Here is a 13,637-nt window from a genome sequence, read left to right on the forward strand (position 1 = left end):
CAATGCCTCATTGTCTCGTGACTGCAGTATAAATCCTCCATTTGAGATGTTTATGCATCCAGCTGACATTTATGGGATGGACGGCTGACAGAAAAAGCGAAACATTACTCACATGACATGCTGGTGATCTTTTGGATTTTCCTACAGAGACTTTTTACTCTTTTGTCCGCAGAGTACTGTTGAATGTGGGATCGGTAGGAGAACACCGAGCAGCCAAAGCCAGGAGCAGCCATCAGTGAACCGCACCTCGTCACCCACGGGAGGCGGCCCTGCCTCTGCAGATGATGTCATCGTCAGACATCAATTGAAGGGGGACAGGTGACATTGCGGCCTGGCTTCTCTCTGTCTCTCTCTCTGTGACTTACATAATGAGAGGTCTTTATGTAAGTCATAATTGGTCTCACATGTCTGTGTTTTCTTTGCACCAGGAAGCCCAGAGCAGAGCCCAAGCTTGCCACCGCCCCGCGAGGCCACCCACAGCTACACATGCAGCTCCAGAAGTTCACCGTGTCTGCTGACAAGGTGACTTGACCCCTGGCAGGCACGCCCACGTTTCCTCTTTACACCAGAAATCCCCGTACGAAACCAAATCCTGTGACCTCAGAATTCATTGCTATGAATTGTAAAATCAGCACTGCAGTTGTACTCATCGTCGACTACACCCTCTTCTTGTAACCACAGACATTATGTCACATTTTGACTGTAAATGAGATGAAGTTGTCATGCATTCAAGTGTGAGTGTGTCCTGACTGGTGTGCTACTGTGTTCTTATTTCCAGTAATTGTCTTGTTTTATTTCAAATTCTGGGTGTGTTTAAAGGTCCTGATGAGAAACATCCCCTGGATCCTGGTCTCTATGCTTCCTGTGGCATCTAAATGTCATCACCCTTGTTCTCTTGTTCAGATATTCCTCTTGCAAACTGTTCTTCTCTTTAACCATGTCCCCATTTGCTCTCCTTTCCATCTCAGACTTTGTCCTGGCTAAAAGACAATGTGTCCATGGCCACGCAGGTGTGTTCAATAGCCAACTTTGAGGGGCTGGAGGCAGCCAGGAGGTGTCAACACGCTCTGCAACAAGAAATCCTCACCAACAGGGCCAGGATAGAGGTTGTCAAACGGGTAAGCCAAGTCATATTCACAGTTTGTCTTAAAACATAAGCACTGGATAAATATATCCCCACCCCCCTCATTTTGCAAACTGGGCATCTGGACAGGCATTAATCAAATAATGAGCTGACATTTCATCTCAGACGGCTTTAGTTACCCAAAGCTACAAATTAGGTCTGTATTTCGCAATGCAAATCCCAGTCCTTAGTCATCACATGCTCTCATCAGTTTAACGCTCTATCCTCAGGAGGGCCGCGGGCTGGTCCGTGCACAGCACCCAGGCAGAGCCAAGATAGAGGAGTTCCTGGGCCAGCTGGAAGTCCTGTGGGAAGAGCTGCGGAGGAGGCACCAGAGGAACGCCGTGTTTCTGCAGGCCTCAGAGGAGCTGGGCTTCAGGGTAAGATTCATCAAACATCTCCTCCTGAGTCATACCCAGACTTTAACTTAAATGTATGGTTATGATGGATGATTCTGGATCCATTCTCCCATTGGGAAAAGCTTTCTGCTGGCCCAGAGCCTAAGCTGTTCACATCCCCTCATGCTTAGAAGCTCATTTACTTTCATCTTTAACATCTTAATTGGAAGAGTCTGCAAGGTATATTCCCCTCAAATTTATGAAGGGTAATCCAAGGGATATAAATTGCACTGCCATATAATTTGATTATGGGATGGAAAGAGGCTGCAAATCTGGCCAGATTGATGACTTAGTTGGAAAGTTGGAGTCTTTTATTACAAAAGATGGTCTACTTCCATTAGGTAAACCTATTATCGTCCTCTTTGTAGAATACATCACCTCTGGTTGTTTTTTTCGCCGTGCAATAAATCACTTGCAAAGTACTGCAGCAAAACTTCTACACCATTAGCCTCTCTACTTGTGTACTGTGCAGGTTGTTAAAGTGCTCCAGGCACTGGGCAGTCTGGAGGCCTGGCTGGAGTCCGTGGAGCTTTCCATGAAGGAATCCGCTCTCGCCGGTGACCCTGAGATGATGAGCATGGCTGAGAGGGAGAGCTGTCTGCTGGAGAAAGAGGTGGCAGCTCGCAGGCTGGAGCTCAGCGCTCTGAGACAGGAGGTGGACCGCCTCCACAGCCCCAGTCACCCACGCACACGAGGCCTGCCAGCACGCATGGAGGAGGTGGAAAGAAAGTGAGTTTGTTAGAGGAGAGGGATGGATCATAGGGGGGGGGGGGCCTGATGTATTTCATCACAAAGACTCTTGTTATTGATCAGAACAATCACACTCTGGTGGTTTCGCTCGTCACTGTGGTCAAAAGTAAGAATTTTGTTTCCAAGAGGTCACAGGTTAGGGCATGTCTGCGATCCAACATGGAAGAGTTTATTCATAAACTCCTCAGTTCTAAATTAAGATAAACAATTTCACCCCTTAAACTACAAACATATATAGATCTCATCTTTTTTCTCCAAGTTATTCATGCAGCACTTAACGAGGTCTACCTCACAGTCCTGAAATGCTCTTCACCCACAGCTTGTCAGTGTGTGTCAGAGTCACCCGCTCCATGTTGTGCAAGATGACGCCTCCCTCTTTGCTTGGGCCTCGAGAGACAGGTTGTTGCCATGGACTCTCAGTAAAACCTCATGCTGTGGGCCGGTTTACTGGAGGTACCTATGTCCATAAACACAAGTTTAGACTCTGCAAAGAACACACAGTTGACCAAAGAAAATAAAGAAATGGAAAGGGCTCAGTTTAAGTGTTTCCAGGGTGGCGGTGTTAGACGGGGCAGGGATGGACACTTGCAATCTGAGGAACCATTGATGCAGGTAGAGCCTCTCACCGAGCAGCTGTAAGACACTTGGGATGATGTCATTATTTAACGCTGCATACAAGCAACTTAAGGCTCATTTATTCTGGCAAAAATACCCTTTGAAATTTCTCCCTTTGCCATCTCAAATATAAACTGTGCACGGACAAGGTACCTTCATGCCCTGAAGTACAGGAAATGTTTATGTGATACATGATATATGATTACATAAACAGAGCTCTAGCACATGCACTCAGTATGCTGCTTGCGGTCTCATAATGTATTATGGTTCTACCAAAGGATGCCGGCTTGTACTGCATATACGGATGTGGATTACAGTTAGATAGATAGATAGATAGATAGAGAGAGAGAGAGAGAGAGAGAGAGAGAGAGAGAGAGAGAGAGAGAGAGAGAGAGAGAGAGAGAGAGAGAGAGAGAGAGAGAGAGAGAGAGAGAGACTTTATCCCGAGGGAAATTCAGGCATCCAGTAGCTTAAAACATGACATACAACATTACCCCTTCCGCCATTACAAATGTAAAGTGCAAATAAGACTTAAAATAAAGTGATAAGTGTTATAAATACAGTAAAACTGTTATAAATACAAAGTATCACCAAGAGGAGTTGTACAGTCTTATCGCCAGGGGGACAAAAGAGTTCTTGAGCCTGTCTGTGCAGCTGGACAGGGACAGCAGGCGCTGAACACGCTCCTCTGCCGGGTGAATGTGCTGTGCAGTTAAGGTGTAGCTGGTCATTAAAACCTTCCTGCTGGTCTGTGTCTGTGTGTGTCTCTCAGGTACCATCGTGTCCAAAGTGCCCTAACCCAGCAGAACTCTGAGCTGCAGGACACACGAATGCTGACGGAGTTCCTGGAGCGCGTGGAGCTGGAGGAGAGCCAGGAGCTCAGCGGGAGTCGGTACAGCCTGGGCCAGGTGAGGCACCTGTGCACCAACATTGACATTTAAAAGAGTCATTTCCCTGAAATTAAAAAATAATAACATAATCATTTCCACTAAAAAAATACTTTACCCCCAAAATTCTTCTTTGTTTATCAGTTACTCACCCCGTGTTACCTTGAAGTCTTGAAGAAAACGTTGTTTCCTCACATGCCTGCACAGTTAACAAAGAATCAATAAACGGAGGAAAGTCTTGATGAACTGAAGTAAATAGGGGCCGTGTTCAACAACAGCAAAACTATATCAAAACATCCGTTTACAAATAAATATAATTCAAGTCTCATTTCCAGTCATATAATCACTACTTCCCAAACACATGCATCACTATTTCAAAACACTTGCTGAAACAGCCTCATGATTGCGCAATGTGAGTTTATTGCTCAGAACATGTCCATCTTTGAACTCGACCTTCGTTCTGATCTCGACCATACATCTGTAACTGTTTTGTGACTGCATCGTGCACGGTTGTGACACTATGGCGGTGACAAAATCTGTCCACAGAGAGAAAGACAGACATATAAATATCTGCCTAACCACTTCAGTGGTAGTGCCTGCTACACTAGATGTCTCCAGGAGCACATTTTGCCCTGATGACACACACACACACACACACACACATACACACACACACACACACACACACACACACACACACACACACACAAGGTAAAAACAAGTGTCTGTTTTGCAGCTGATAATGGTTATGATTTTGAGATTATTTTGTGAGATGTTTGCCTCCAACCCAATGCAATGACTGTGAATGGTATTTTATTTGTGACTCAAAGTATTCAAAAATGATTTGCTTGAAATGCATCTGCATCGTGTGAGAAAAATGATATTGGATCCATCTGATAACCCCTCTCTCTCTCTCTCTCTCTCTCTCTCTCTCTCTCTCTCTCTCTCTCTCTCTCTCTCTCTCTCTCTCTCTCTCTCTCTCTCTCTCTCTCTCTCTCTCTCTCTCTAACAGCCTCTTCACAGTGAGATTTCCTCAGCTCCTACATTGCTGGGACTCCAAAGCAGTGGCGGTGGTGAGCCCCTGATAGAAAGCATGGGGGACCCTGTGGAGGAACTACGAGAGGCCGTAGAGATGCTGAATGATACTGTGAGGGAAAGAGGTCGATCGCAGAGCCACGACCAGGCCATCCAGGAGCTGCTGAGCAAGGTTAGGAGATGGGAGTCACTTTACATTGAACTGGGAGCTCTAGTTGTAGTTCATTCATAAATTCATAAATTACAATGATATTAGATGAAGCTTAAGGTTTTTTTAATTCCCCCCACTTCTGTCACAAACAGCTGCACAAACCAATAGAGTCACATCTGGTTTCCTTTTGTCTGTGGCTTTGTACTTTAATAGGCCCTAAACGAGCCACCACTCCCCCTCGTTTGAGTGTTCTCGCGTTAATTTGGTTTATTCCTGGTACAGAAAACAGTACACATGTCAAAATAACACATACACACACGTTTCGAAGGGACTCCATGACACCCTTTCAAACACTAAATTGCAATGGAAAACAAATAGCACACAGGGAAGCATAATGACTTAATGACATCCTACGAGTACTCATGATGACTTTGCGTCCCGCCAGCACGCCAGCCTGGCGGTGCACGTGGAGGAGTGCTTGTGCTGCAGCAAGGAGCTGAGCCTGGACATCCTGGAGAAGGAGACAGACATGGCCGTCCAGTGTGAGCCAGACCGCTGCGGCCTAGAGGCTCTGCAGGAGAAGCAGGACCACCTGGAGGTGAGAGGAAGATGACGTAAACATTCAAAAACGGTTCACTGGTGCTAATACGATCCAGTATTCCATCGCATTGATTTTCAATTGTTGACCTTTGCTTGGTGTGATGAAAAAAGAGGAAGCCCCCCTTTCTTTCTCGCACTCGCCTCCAACACATTGTTCCACAGTCTGTTTCCTGTTGTGCCAGATTTTCTCACATCCAAAAAAAAAAAAAAAAAAGACCAGCCCAGTTTGTGCTGTGTTTAATTTATTATATAAACTGCACCGTGTAATCACACACATAGAGCGTGCAAATGTTTATTATTCACACAGGATATTTATTTATTCTTGTGTGAGTCATTGTTCTGTTAGCTCTGAAAGCGTGTGTGTGTGTGTGTGTGTGTGTTTGTGAGTAAATCTGGGTGTGTGTCTCTATGCGTCCAGAGGTTACAGGGTTGGAGATGTGAAGTCCTGTGTGACTCATTTTTTGGGCAGTGTTATGTTTATCACACACACACACACACACACACACACACACACACACACACACACACACACACACACACACACACACACACACACACACACACACACAGCTGTCTGGACTTAATACCACTGAAGAGCAGAAATGACCTAATCTCCCAAACTGAAATAACTGTGCCGTCAGCAGTCAGGCATCCACAACTCCGTGTTCTTCAGGCTTTCTGTAGCTGAGAAAAGTTATGAAGCATTACTCCCAGAGAACCCTCAACGCTATTAATTACTGCCTCGTCAAAAGGAGAAAAAAGTGGTCAAGATTGTTAGCTTGCTACGGCGTGGGAGCCCATATGCAGACCATATGGGTCTCTCGCTGAATGATATGCATACAGTTATGGTGATGAGGTCATCGTCATACAGAGATACAATTGGTACAGGCTGTTTGAGTGATACCCAGGATGATGGACGATAATATAATTTTATTGTGATCCTCCACAGATTGACTATGAAGTCATCAGGGAGGAGGTAAAGGAGATGGAGAACCAGACTTCTTGCTTGGAGGAGCTGTGCCCGGAGAGAGTGCACATGCTCGGGGCAAAGATCCAGGCCATGCTGCAGGGCTGGACGGAGCTGGGGAGGAGTGTGACGGAGAACAAGTCCCGTCTGCAAGAGTTTGTGCAGCTCCAGGACTTCTTCAGGAGCTACCTCGCCATGATGTGAGCACGGCGCGGGGATGTTGTTACCCCCTTTTTCTGCCAGACTATCTTTTCGTAATCCTCTTTGTGAAAACATCTGCACATTGCAATATCTTTGCAATGGGAAGAACAGGATGTTCTCGTTGTCAAGCGAGCACAGGTCCCTGGTGAAATGTATCATTTAAGATGTGCTGAGGAGGTCAGCGCACAAGGCGATGAATGTCTGTCCTATCAGAACGAGTCTGGTCATTCTCATGTTTTTTTCCTGAATGTATGTCTTTTCTCACAGCTCTGTTCCTTGTCTCCTCCACCACCTCCTCCCCCCCGCTCCTCTGAATAGCTCATGGACAGAAGACACCAGATCGTGCATTTTCTCAGATACCGCCTTGCATCTTGGGAAAGATGGCCAGAAGCCACTCGCTACTGAACTGGACATGCAGATTGAGCAAAGGTTTGAGGAGTTTGATGAGCTGGCAGACACGGGGAGGAACCTTTTACGCAAAGACCACCACCTCACGCAGATGGTGAGCGCAATTTAGCACTCATTGCGATCCTTGAATATATTGTTGGGTTGTTCTTTTCCGCTTTGACAAACCCTAAGTTTTATCTTGCAGGTAAGAGAGCGCATGGAGGAACTGAGGAGTATGCTTGGGTGGATCTCAGTGCACTGGAGGGCTCAGAAACAACAGTGGCTTCACAAGACGAGCAGACAGGAGCCTTCACAGGATAACATTTATTCTGAGGCCACGATGTGCTCTCCATCGTCAGAGGTAAATAAGCAGAGAGGCATTTATTTAAGGAGAGACATAGTCTTTGGGAAAAAGCCCTTGAAAATCTAATCTAATTAATTCAATGTCATATTTCACACATAAAGGTTTTATTTAAACAAAGAAAATCCCATACAATTTATATTACAGCCTGAAGATGTTGGCATCCACAAAAATCTAAATAATCATCATAAGAAGTCACAAAACCTCAACAATTAAGGACAGAAGGATTGAGTGGCTGCGGATGAAGAGTGTGGGAAACAATGTCTAATGTTTCCTGCTATTGGAAGCACAAGTTGTACACATCCAGTACTTATTTAACAATGTAAATATTTGTTCATTTTTTTCTTTCCATGGTTTCCTACATAGAGTTCCCCTCCTGAGCTAGAGGCCTACCAGTCCCATATGTCCCCAGTCATCGCTTTTGATGAAGACAAATTATGGGCGGCAGGAGACAGCCAGCCCTCCTCCCTGCCGCCGAGACAAGCTGAGCAGCAGGAGGAGAAGCACTTGGAGGATGGGTATGAGGTCATGAACAGTATCGGACCACGGGGCGGTGAGGCCACCTCCTCAGAGTCTCCCAAACCCTCCATCGTGGTCCTCAAAGAGACCAGCAGCCCCGCATTAGGGGGCACGGTCAACCTCATCCTTAGCTTTGGTAACACAGGGGACAGCCAAGTTCAGGTGGTTGACCCTCCTGCTAGGTCGGACGAGTTAGTGGAGGAGACCTCTGAGCCGGTCCACAGGGTGAGAAACACACTTCACACTAAAAGTCACCAAACACCATTATGGGATGCCACTGTTATTGGCTACATACATTTCTCCCTCAAAAGTACTGAAGATAATGAAATGTGTTGCTGTTCCTGAAGGCCCATGCAGTAACACCGTTTCCCTGTAATGACACTGCATGGGATCTCCCTCCTTGGCTATCTGCTGCTGTTCATTCCTCCCTCTCCTTTTGGCCTTCACGTCTTCCTTTTTCCTCTTTTTTCCCCTCAGCCCACTATGCCTCAATCTTCTTCCTGTAAAAACTTTTGGAGGCGCTGCCAGGGGCTTTTGGAAAATACTTTGGGTAGTTTAAAGCGAAAGAGAACGATTTATCGACAGAGTGCAAACGAGGTAAATTGCGCGGTGTGAATTGGCTGCTGCATGCTGCGTCTCAAAGTGAGCTGGGACTGCATGCCGTGTTGTTTTCTGGGGGCAGCATGCTCTACTAACCCCTGTTACAAGATACAGCCGGTCTTCCCCGTGCTGTTGCCCTCTGTAACCAAGGCATAAGCGTAAATTGAAAGTCATGCCAAAGTGCTATCACGTTTGCAGTCACAACATCTCCGAAGTCACTGCTGCTGGAAAATGTACAATTAATGTGAGAAAAGATAACAAACCATTTTACTGTCAAAACTCACAGTTTCCTACTTAACTGCAGTCATAAATGCAAACTTGAAACCCAATAAATTCTATTTTTAATGAAGAACATTCTGTGGTAATGGGATGAATAAAGAGAAGTGCTGATTTTACATTTGTGTAAATATAAACGCGATGAATGAAGTGTAGATATACATATGATCTACAACTAGTGAACACAAATTGTTTTCAGAAAGGAATATATTGCCTTTATGTAACTGTTATTTTGTTAAGTATAGAAGTATATATAATAATTATAATATTTATACCAAATGTATAGTGTTATGCCAACTGTAAAGGTTTTGTAAATTCTAGTTAAATTGTATGTAAAATGTTTAGAAAATGAATTCTAGGCCATTTTATCTAAAAATAGACTTTGCCGTATTGATATTTAAGGGAGTCATGTGACCCATAACACATTCCACCCTTAAAAACAAGTAAATAAAAACGTGTTTATTTTGGACAGTGAACGTGAATCCATCTTTCACGTCGTTTCACCCTTACAATGTGTCCTGTGTAAACTCGGATAAAGGTTCAAATCCCCAACTGAAAATCAGACAATGAATCAGGATATTTACACTCAACAATAAAACTTTTCTTTCGAGCTCAACGCGTTCTATGAGCCCAGATTAAAAGCTGCAGAGCTCTGATGGCAGAGACACAATGAGAGTGATGAGTGAGAGAAGCCCGCACAGTCTTCTCCCCGCTGTGAATGTTGACAGAAAGCTTTCTCTTCTCCTTCTGTCATTTCACCACACGCCTGACGCAAACCTGCTTTAGTTTGGCTCTCCGCGGCTGTGCCTTGGTTGTGTAAAACAAGTGACCTCACCTTCACTTCCTATGAAACTTGTGCTCCAAAATGGCTCCCAGCAGGAGAGCGTCTCAAACGCCAATACAGGCGCACTCATTAGACAAAAGAACTGGTGCTGAACCTTTCAAGAAAGGCCCCCAGACTGCACACCGTGATTTATAGTCTGGGGCTTCCACAGAAACAAGAGATTAGTCACAGAGTTGAAAGGTCAAGCCATTACAGCTGCATATGACGGCATATGCAGCCGCATATGATTTTGGTTAAGTCCTGCAAGTGTGCGATTGCAATCATGTCCGTGTTCTTTTGTCCTTTCATCTAATTTTCATGTGTTTTCATTTTTTTTTTACATTTGAATTTCTGTGTGAAGCTTGTACATTCCTGAAGCCATTGTTTTCTTCGATGTGTGGGATGTAGAGGAAAATATGTTTGTCTCTGAAAAGTGGCTAATTGTCTTAGTCAGGTTTCATGTCAGAGTCATCTGTAACACATACAACAGCTCTTGTTCTTGTGCAGGGCTCCAGCCTGCAGCACGCATGAGTCTCCACGGGGTTAACCATTTGCGATAAAGCATTTACACACTCTGATACGAGAGCTCGCACACGTCTAATATCCTTTTCTCTTTCTAGGTAAGTACCTACTTGCATGTCAAGGATAGCAACTTGGCTGTGGCCCCTGTGTATGAGAGTATCACCCTGCCGCGCCAAAAGAGCCGCTCTGCAGCCTCAGCCTCCCCTACTTTCTCGCCATCCTCCCCCACCTCGCCGTCTTCCTCGGCGCCTGCACCTCCAACGGCCAACATAACCTTCCACCCTTTGGCGGGCAGCGGCGGCGCCTCCATCTTCAGCAGCCTTAAGAGAATGGGCAAGAAGAGAAAGAGGAAGAGAGACGCTCGCAGACACACTATCCAGAAAATCATGGGAGTGGAGGAGCAAACAGAAGGGATGCCCTATTATGACAGTGAGACAATCACGTACGACACGCACACATGGCCGCTGAAGGAAGGCAGGAGGAAGAAGAGTTCACCAAAGGGTGGGGATGGAGTAGAAGCTATGGCCTACATGAAGAATCCCCTGCTGAAAGACATTGATACAGAATGTTACGGAGAATACAGTACTATTCCATATGCCGTTTCAGAGGAGCCGACCACAAATCATGCGAGAAGCCACTGCAGATTCCTCTCTTTGGGCTCCGTGCTGAGCTTCGACCTACCTAAGGACATGACCCTCATCCCCAGCATTCAGGATATCATTACCATCGCCCCTCCAGAGTCCAAAAAAGGAGCAGGTGCCGATCCCGACCCTCACTCCCAGAGACACACGGCCCTGAGCTCTTTCAAACAGACTCGACCGACTCCTGCCGCCACACGCAGTTCAGCAGACATCAGTCTTACTGAAACACAGACCTTTGTAGTGAAAGATCCGCCTGATGTAGGGAACCAACCACCACTTCTTTTTTCCTCGGAAGGAAATGAGGATCAGACCGTACCATGTAACGACCTGCCTAAAAAACAGCTCAGTCTGCACGAGGATGTGGAGCAGGAGTGGGACAAAATGTCGTCAGAGGTTAAAACTGGTACGGCTGAAAGGCATCGGACAAGCAAGCCTCCCCAGCTGCCTATTTATGTGAACCAGGCCCAAAACACTGCTGCACATAAACACGAATGCCCGAGTGTCCACACGCTCATCCGAGACCTAAATGCACACCATTACCATAAATGTGGCAGATCCCATGGTGTGCGTGAAGAGAGTCCGGGACTTCAGTGTCAAGCTTCTCATATGGTCGTGAATCTGAAGTCGACGGTGAGCGTGAGCGTTCGTCAGGACTCGGTGGACTCTGGAATCTCCACCTCCAGCAGTGTCAAGCTCTGCACTGATGCCCCGTGTCCAGATAACCCGCAGCCCAAGGGCGTGGTGGGGAGGCTCATATCCCTTGAGGTGGGAGGGATAGACTGCGCTAAAACGAAGGCGAACAAGGTAACATCATCATGTCCATCGACAGACTCAGCAGAGCCAGAAACGGAGCCCGTCCACCTCGACCACCAGCAGTTTGAGGAGGAAGAGGAAGAGCTGGAGGACATCTGGAACCAGACTACAAACTACAGACAGAGCATCTGCTCAGACATTATGTACCAGCCCAGCCAGGAAGAGCCTGAACCCTCGGACCAATCCATAGAGCCCCTTTCCCCCTCACCGTCGCCCAAGACCCCGGCTGTTCTCTACAGGAACCTGGTCACAGCCTCAGCACCCAACCTCCTCGTGGCCGAGTTTAAACTGCCCCTCTACCTTCAGAGCTTGCTAGGCTATGACAAGGAACAGGGTCCCAAAGGTCACCTCCCTCCACTATCCACAGGAGACAGGAAGTCCTGGGCGGCATTTCCCAACAGGGAACCAGCCGGCAAGACCTCGGTGACAGTGAACGAGACGGCATCGGATCCAGTGAAGCTGCCAGATGTGGGGGACAATCAGAGATATATTTATCAATACAGAGAGGATGAGGAGGAGGAGGTGAAAGAGGCAAAGGTGGGGGAGGAGGTGGATGAGCATGCGGGCTGTTCAAAGGTGAGGTCAGCGTTTGATATACTGTGATGTGGAAGAGACAGGATCAGTTCACCCAAATAATTATTTTAATTACTGGTATGTAGGCACTGGGATACATTCGGTTTCATTTGCCCTGGTTTTGAGATATCGGTCTTTGAGATGTACTCAGTACAATCGAAGGGATTCAAATTTGTGAGGCATTGAAAAATTACATGACAAGATTTGACAGTTCCTATAAAGGGGTTGACGCTGTGTTTTGTGTAACAAGACTTTTTCATTGCTCTCAACAGAGTCCTATTCTCTCCTTACAAATACCTACAGCCTGAGCAAATACATCTAAAACTATCACCATGTCTAGATTGTACGACGGTGTATTAGACCCATTGTAGGAAATATAAATAAATACGGAGTCTGGGGAGAGCTGTAATATTGTGAGAAAAAACTCACAGTTTCCAAGATTAAAGTCGTCAGTTTACAAGAAAGAAACTCAGATATTCTCTGAGGTTAAAGCGTTTTAAGAAGTGGTGCTGGGCTGAAATCACAAGTATTTCCTTATTGCTAAATCCAATAGCAAAGTGATTAGGTCATCCGCTGGCCTCTGTGGTTTGATGAGGTTGATCCTACATTGCAAAGTAAAGCGATGTGGTTCATCGAAAGAGAAGAAAAAACTATTCAAAATGTAATTGGTTTCCTCACAAATGTATGACTTTGTAATCTCAGAGAATATCCAAGTTTTTTTCTTTCAGATTTACGACTTTAATCCCTCTCCCCTGTGCTCCATAATTGTATTTATTTCTTTACCTACAATGGCTCTAATACGCTGTCGTAAGAGCAAAAGAGGTAGAAGAAGTTAGTGTTTTTATGTGTTTTGGGTGAACTGAAACTTTAACCCACCCTGCCTCAGTTAGTAAAATCCTAATTAATGCAATAATAATTCATTCAAATGTTAATACTATAAAAATATCAACCAATATGTCAATTATCACATGTGTACCGTGAATACAAACTATAGTTATTTTGCTCCTGTAGTTGGGGTCAGCAGCTTTTATCTTCTGGTGATATTAAAGGCGACACAACTGCATGAGCAGCTCATATTGTGTCATCAGTGATTACTGTGGAATCTTCTCTTTCTAAGCAGGACCAGTCTATGAGTCTGCTGTCAGTTCATATGGGTTTGGACGGCGTCTGCCAGCAAAGAAAAGCCTCTCAAAGCCTGGACAACACGGAGCAGCAGGAAGAGTCAATGGCCACAGGAGGGCGCTGTATCACTCCGGTGAGTGACTGACTGCTGTCTGTTCAACTCTTATTAGAAATATGGCTCTTATGATTAACCACAGAGAGGAGTTTTGCCTAAATGGTGTTCATTTAAACCCTATCAGAGTGGAAAGTCTGAGCTCCAGTCTATGGAGGGAA

The 13,637-nt window shown here is 45.7% G+C and overlaps 1 protein-coding gene across 1 annotated transcript in view; it reads left to right on the forward strand.

The window, feature by feature from the left end:
• Positions 1-13,637, forward strand: part of mymx (myomixer) — a 33,832-nt gene that overhangs the window by 14,630 nt on the left and 5,565 nt on the right. The window contains exons 13-27 of the mRNA XM_029450200.1: positions 173-318; positions 429-522; positions 969-1,118; positions 1,354-1,503; positions 1,994-2,250; positions 3,659-3,794; positions 4,786-4,980; positions 5,405-5,557; positions 6,509-6,726; positions 7,046-7,229; positions 7,320-7,475; positions 7,842-8,219; positions 10,314-12,245; positions 13,360-13,497; positions 13,604-13,637. The exon at positions 13,604-13,637 is cut by the window's right edge and continues 41 nt beyond it. Of these exons, the coding sequence (XP_029306060.1) occupies positions 173-318; positions 429-522; positions 969-1,118; positions 1,354-1,503; positions 1,994-2,250; positions 3,659-3,794; positions 4,786-4,980; positions 5,405-5,557; positions 6,509-6,726; positions 7,046-7,229; positions 7,320-7,475; positions 7,842-8,219; positions 10,314-12,245; positions 13,360-13,497; positions 13,604-13,637 (4,321 nt within the window). The remainder of the gene's footprint in view (positions 1-172; positions 319-428; positions 523-968; positions 1,119-1,353; positions 1,504-1,993; positions 2,251-3,658; positions 3,795-4,785; positions 4,981-5,404; positions 5,558-6,508; positions 6,727-7,045; positions 7,230-7,319; positions 7,476-7,841; positions 8,220-10,313; positions 12,246-13,359; positions 13,498-13,603) is intronic.

The sequence above is a fragment of the Cottoperca gobio genome, chromosome 15 (assembly GCF_900634415.1).
Source record: "Cottoperca gobio chromosome 15, fCotGob3.1, whole genome shotgun sequence".
Taxonomy (NCBI): Eukaryota; Metazoa; Chordata; class Actinopteri; order Perciformes; family Bovichtidae; genus Cottoperca; species Cottoperca gobio.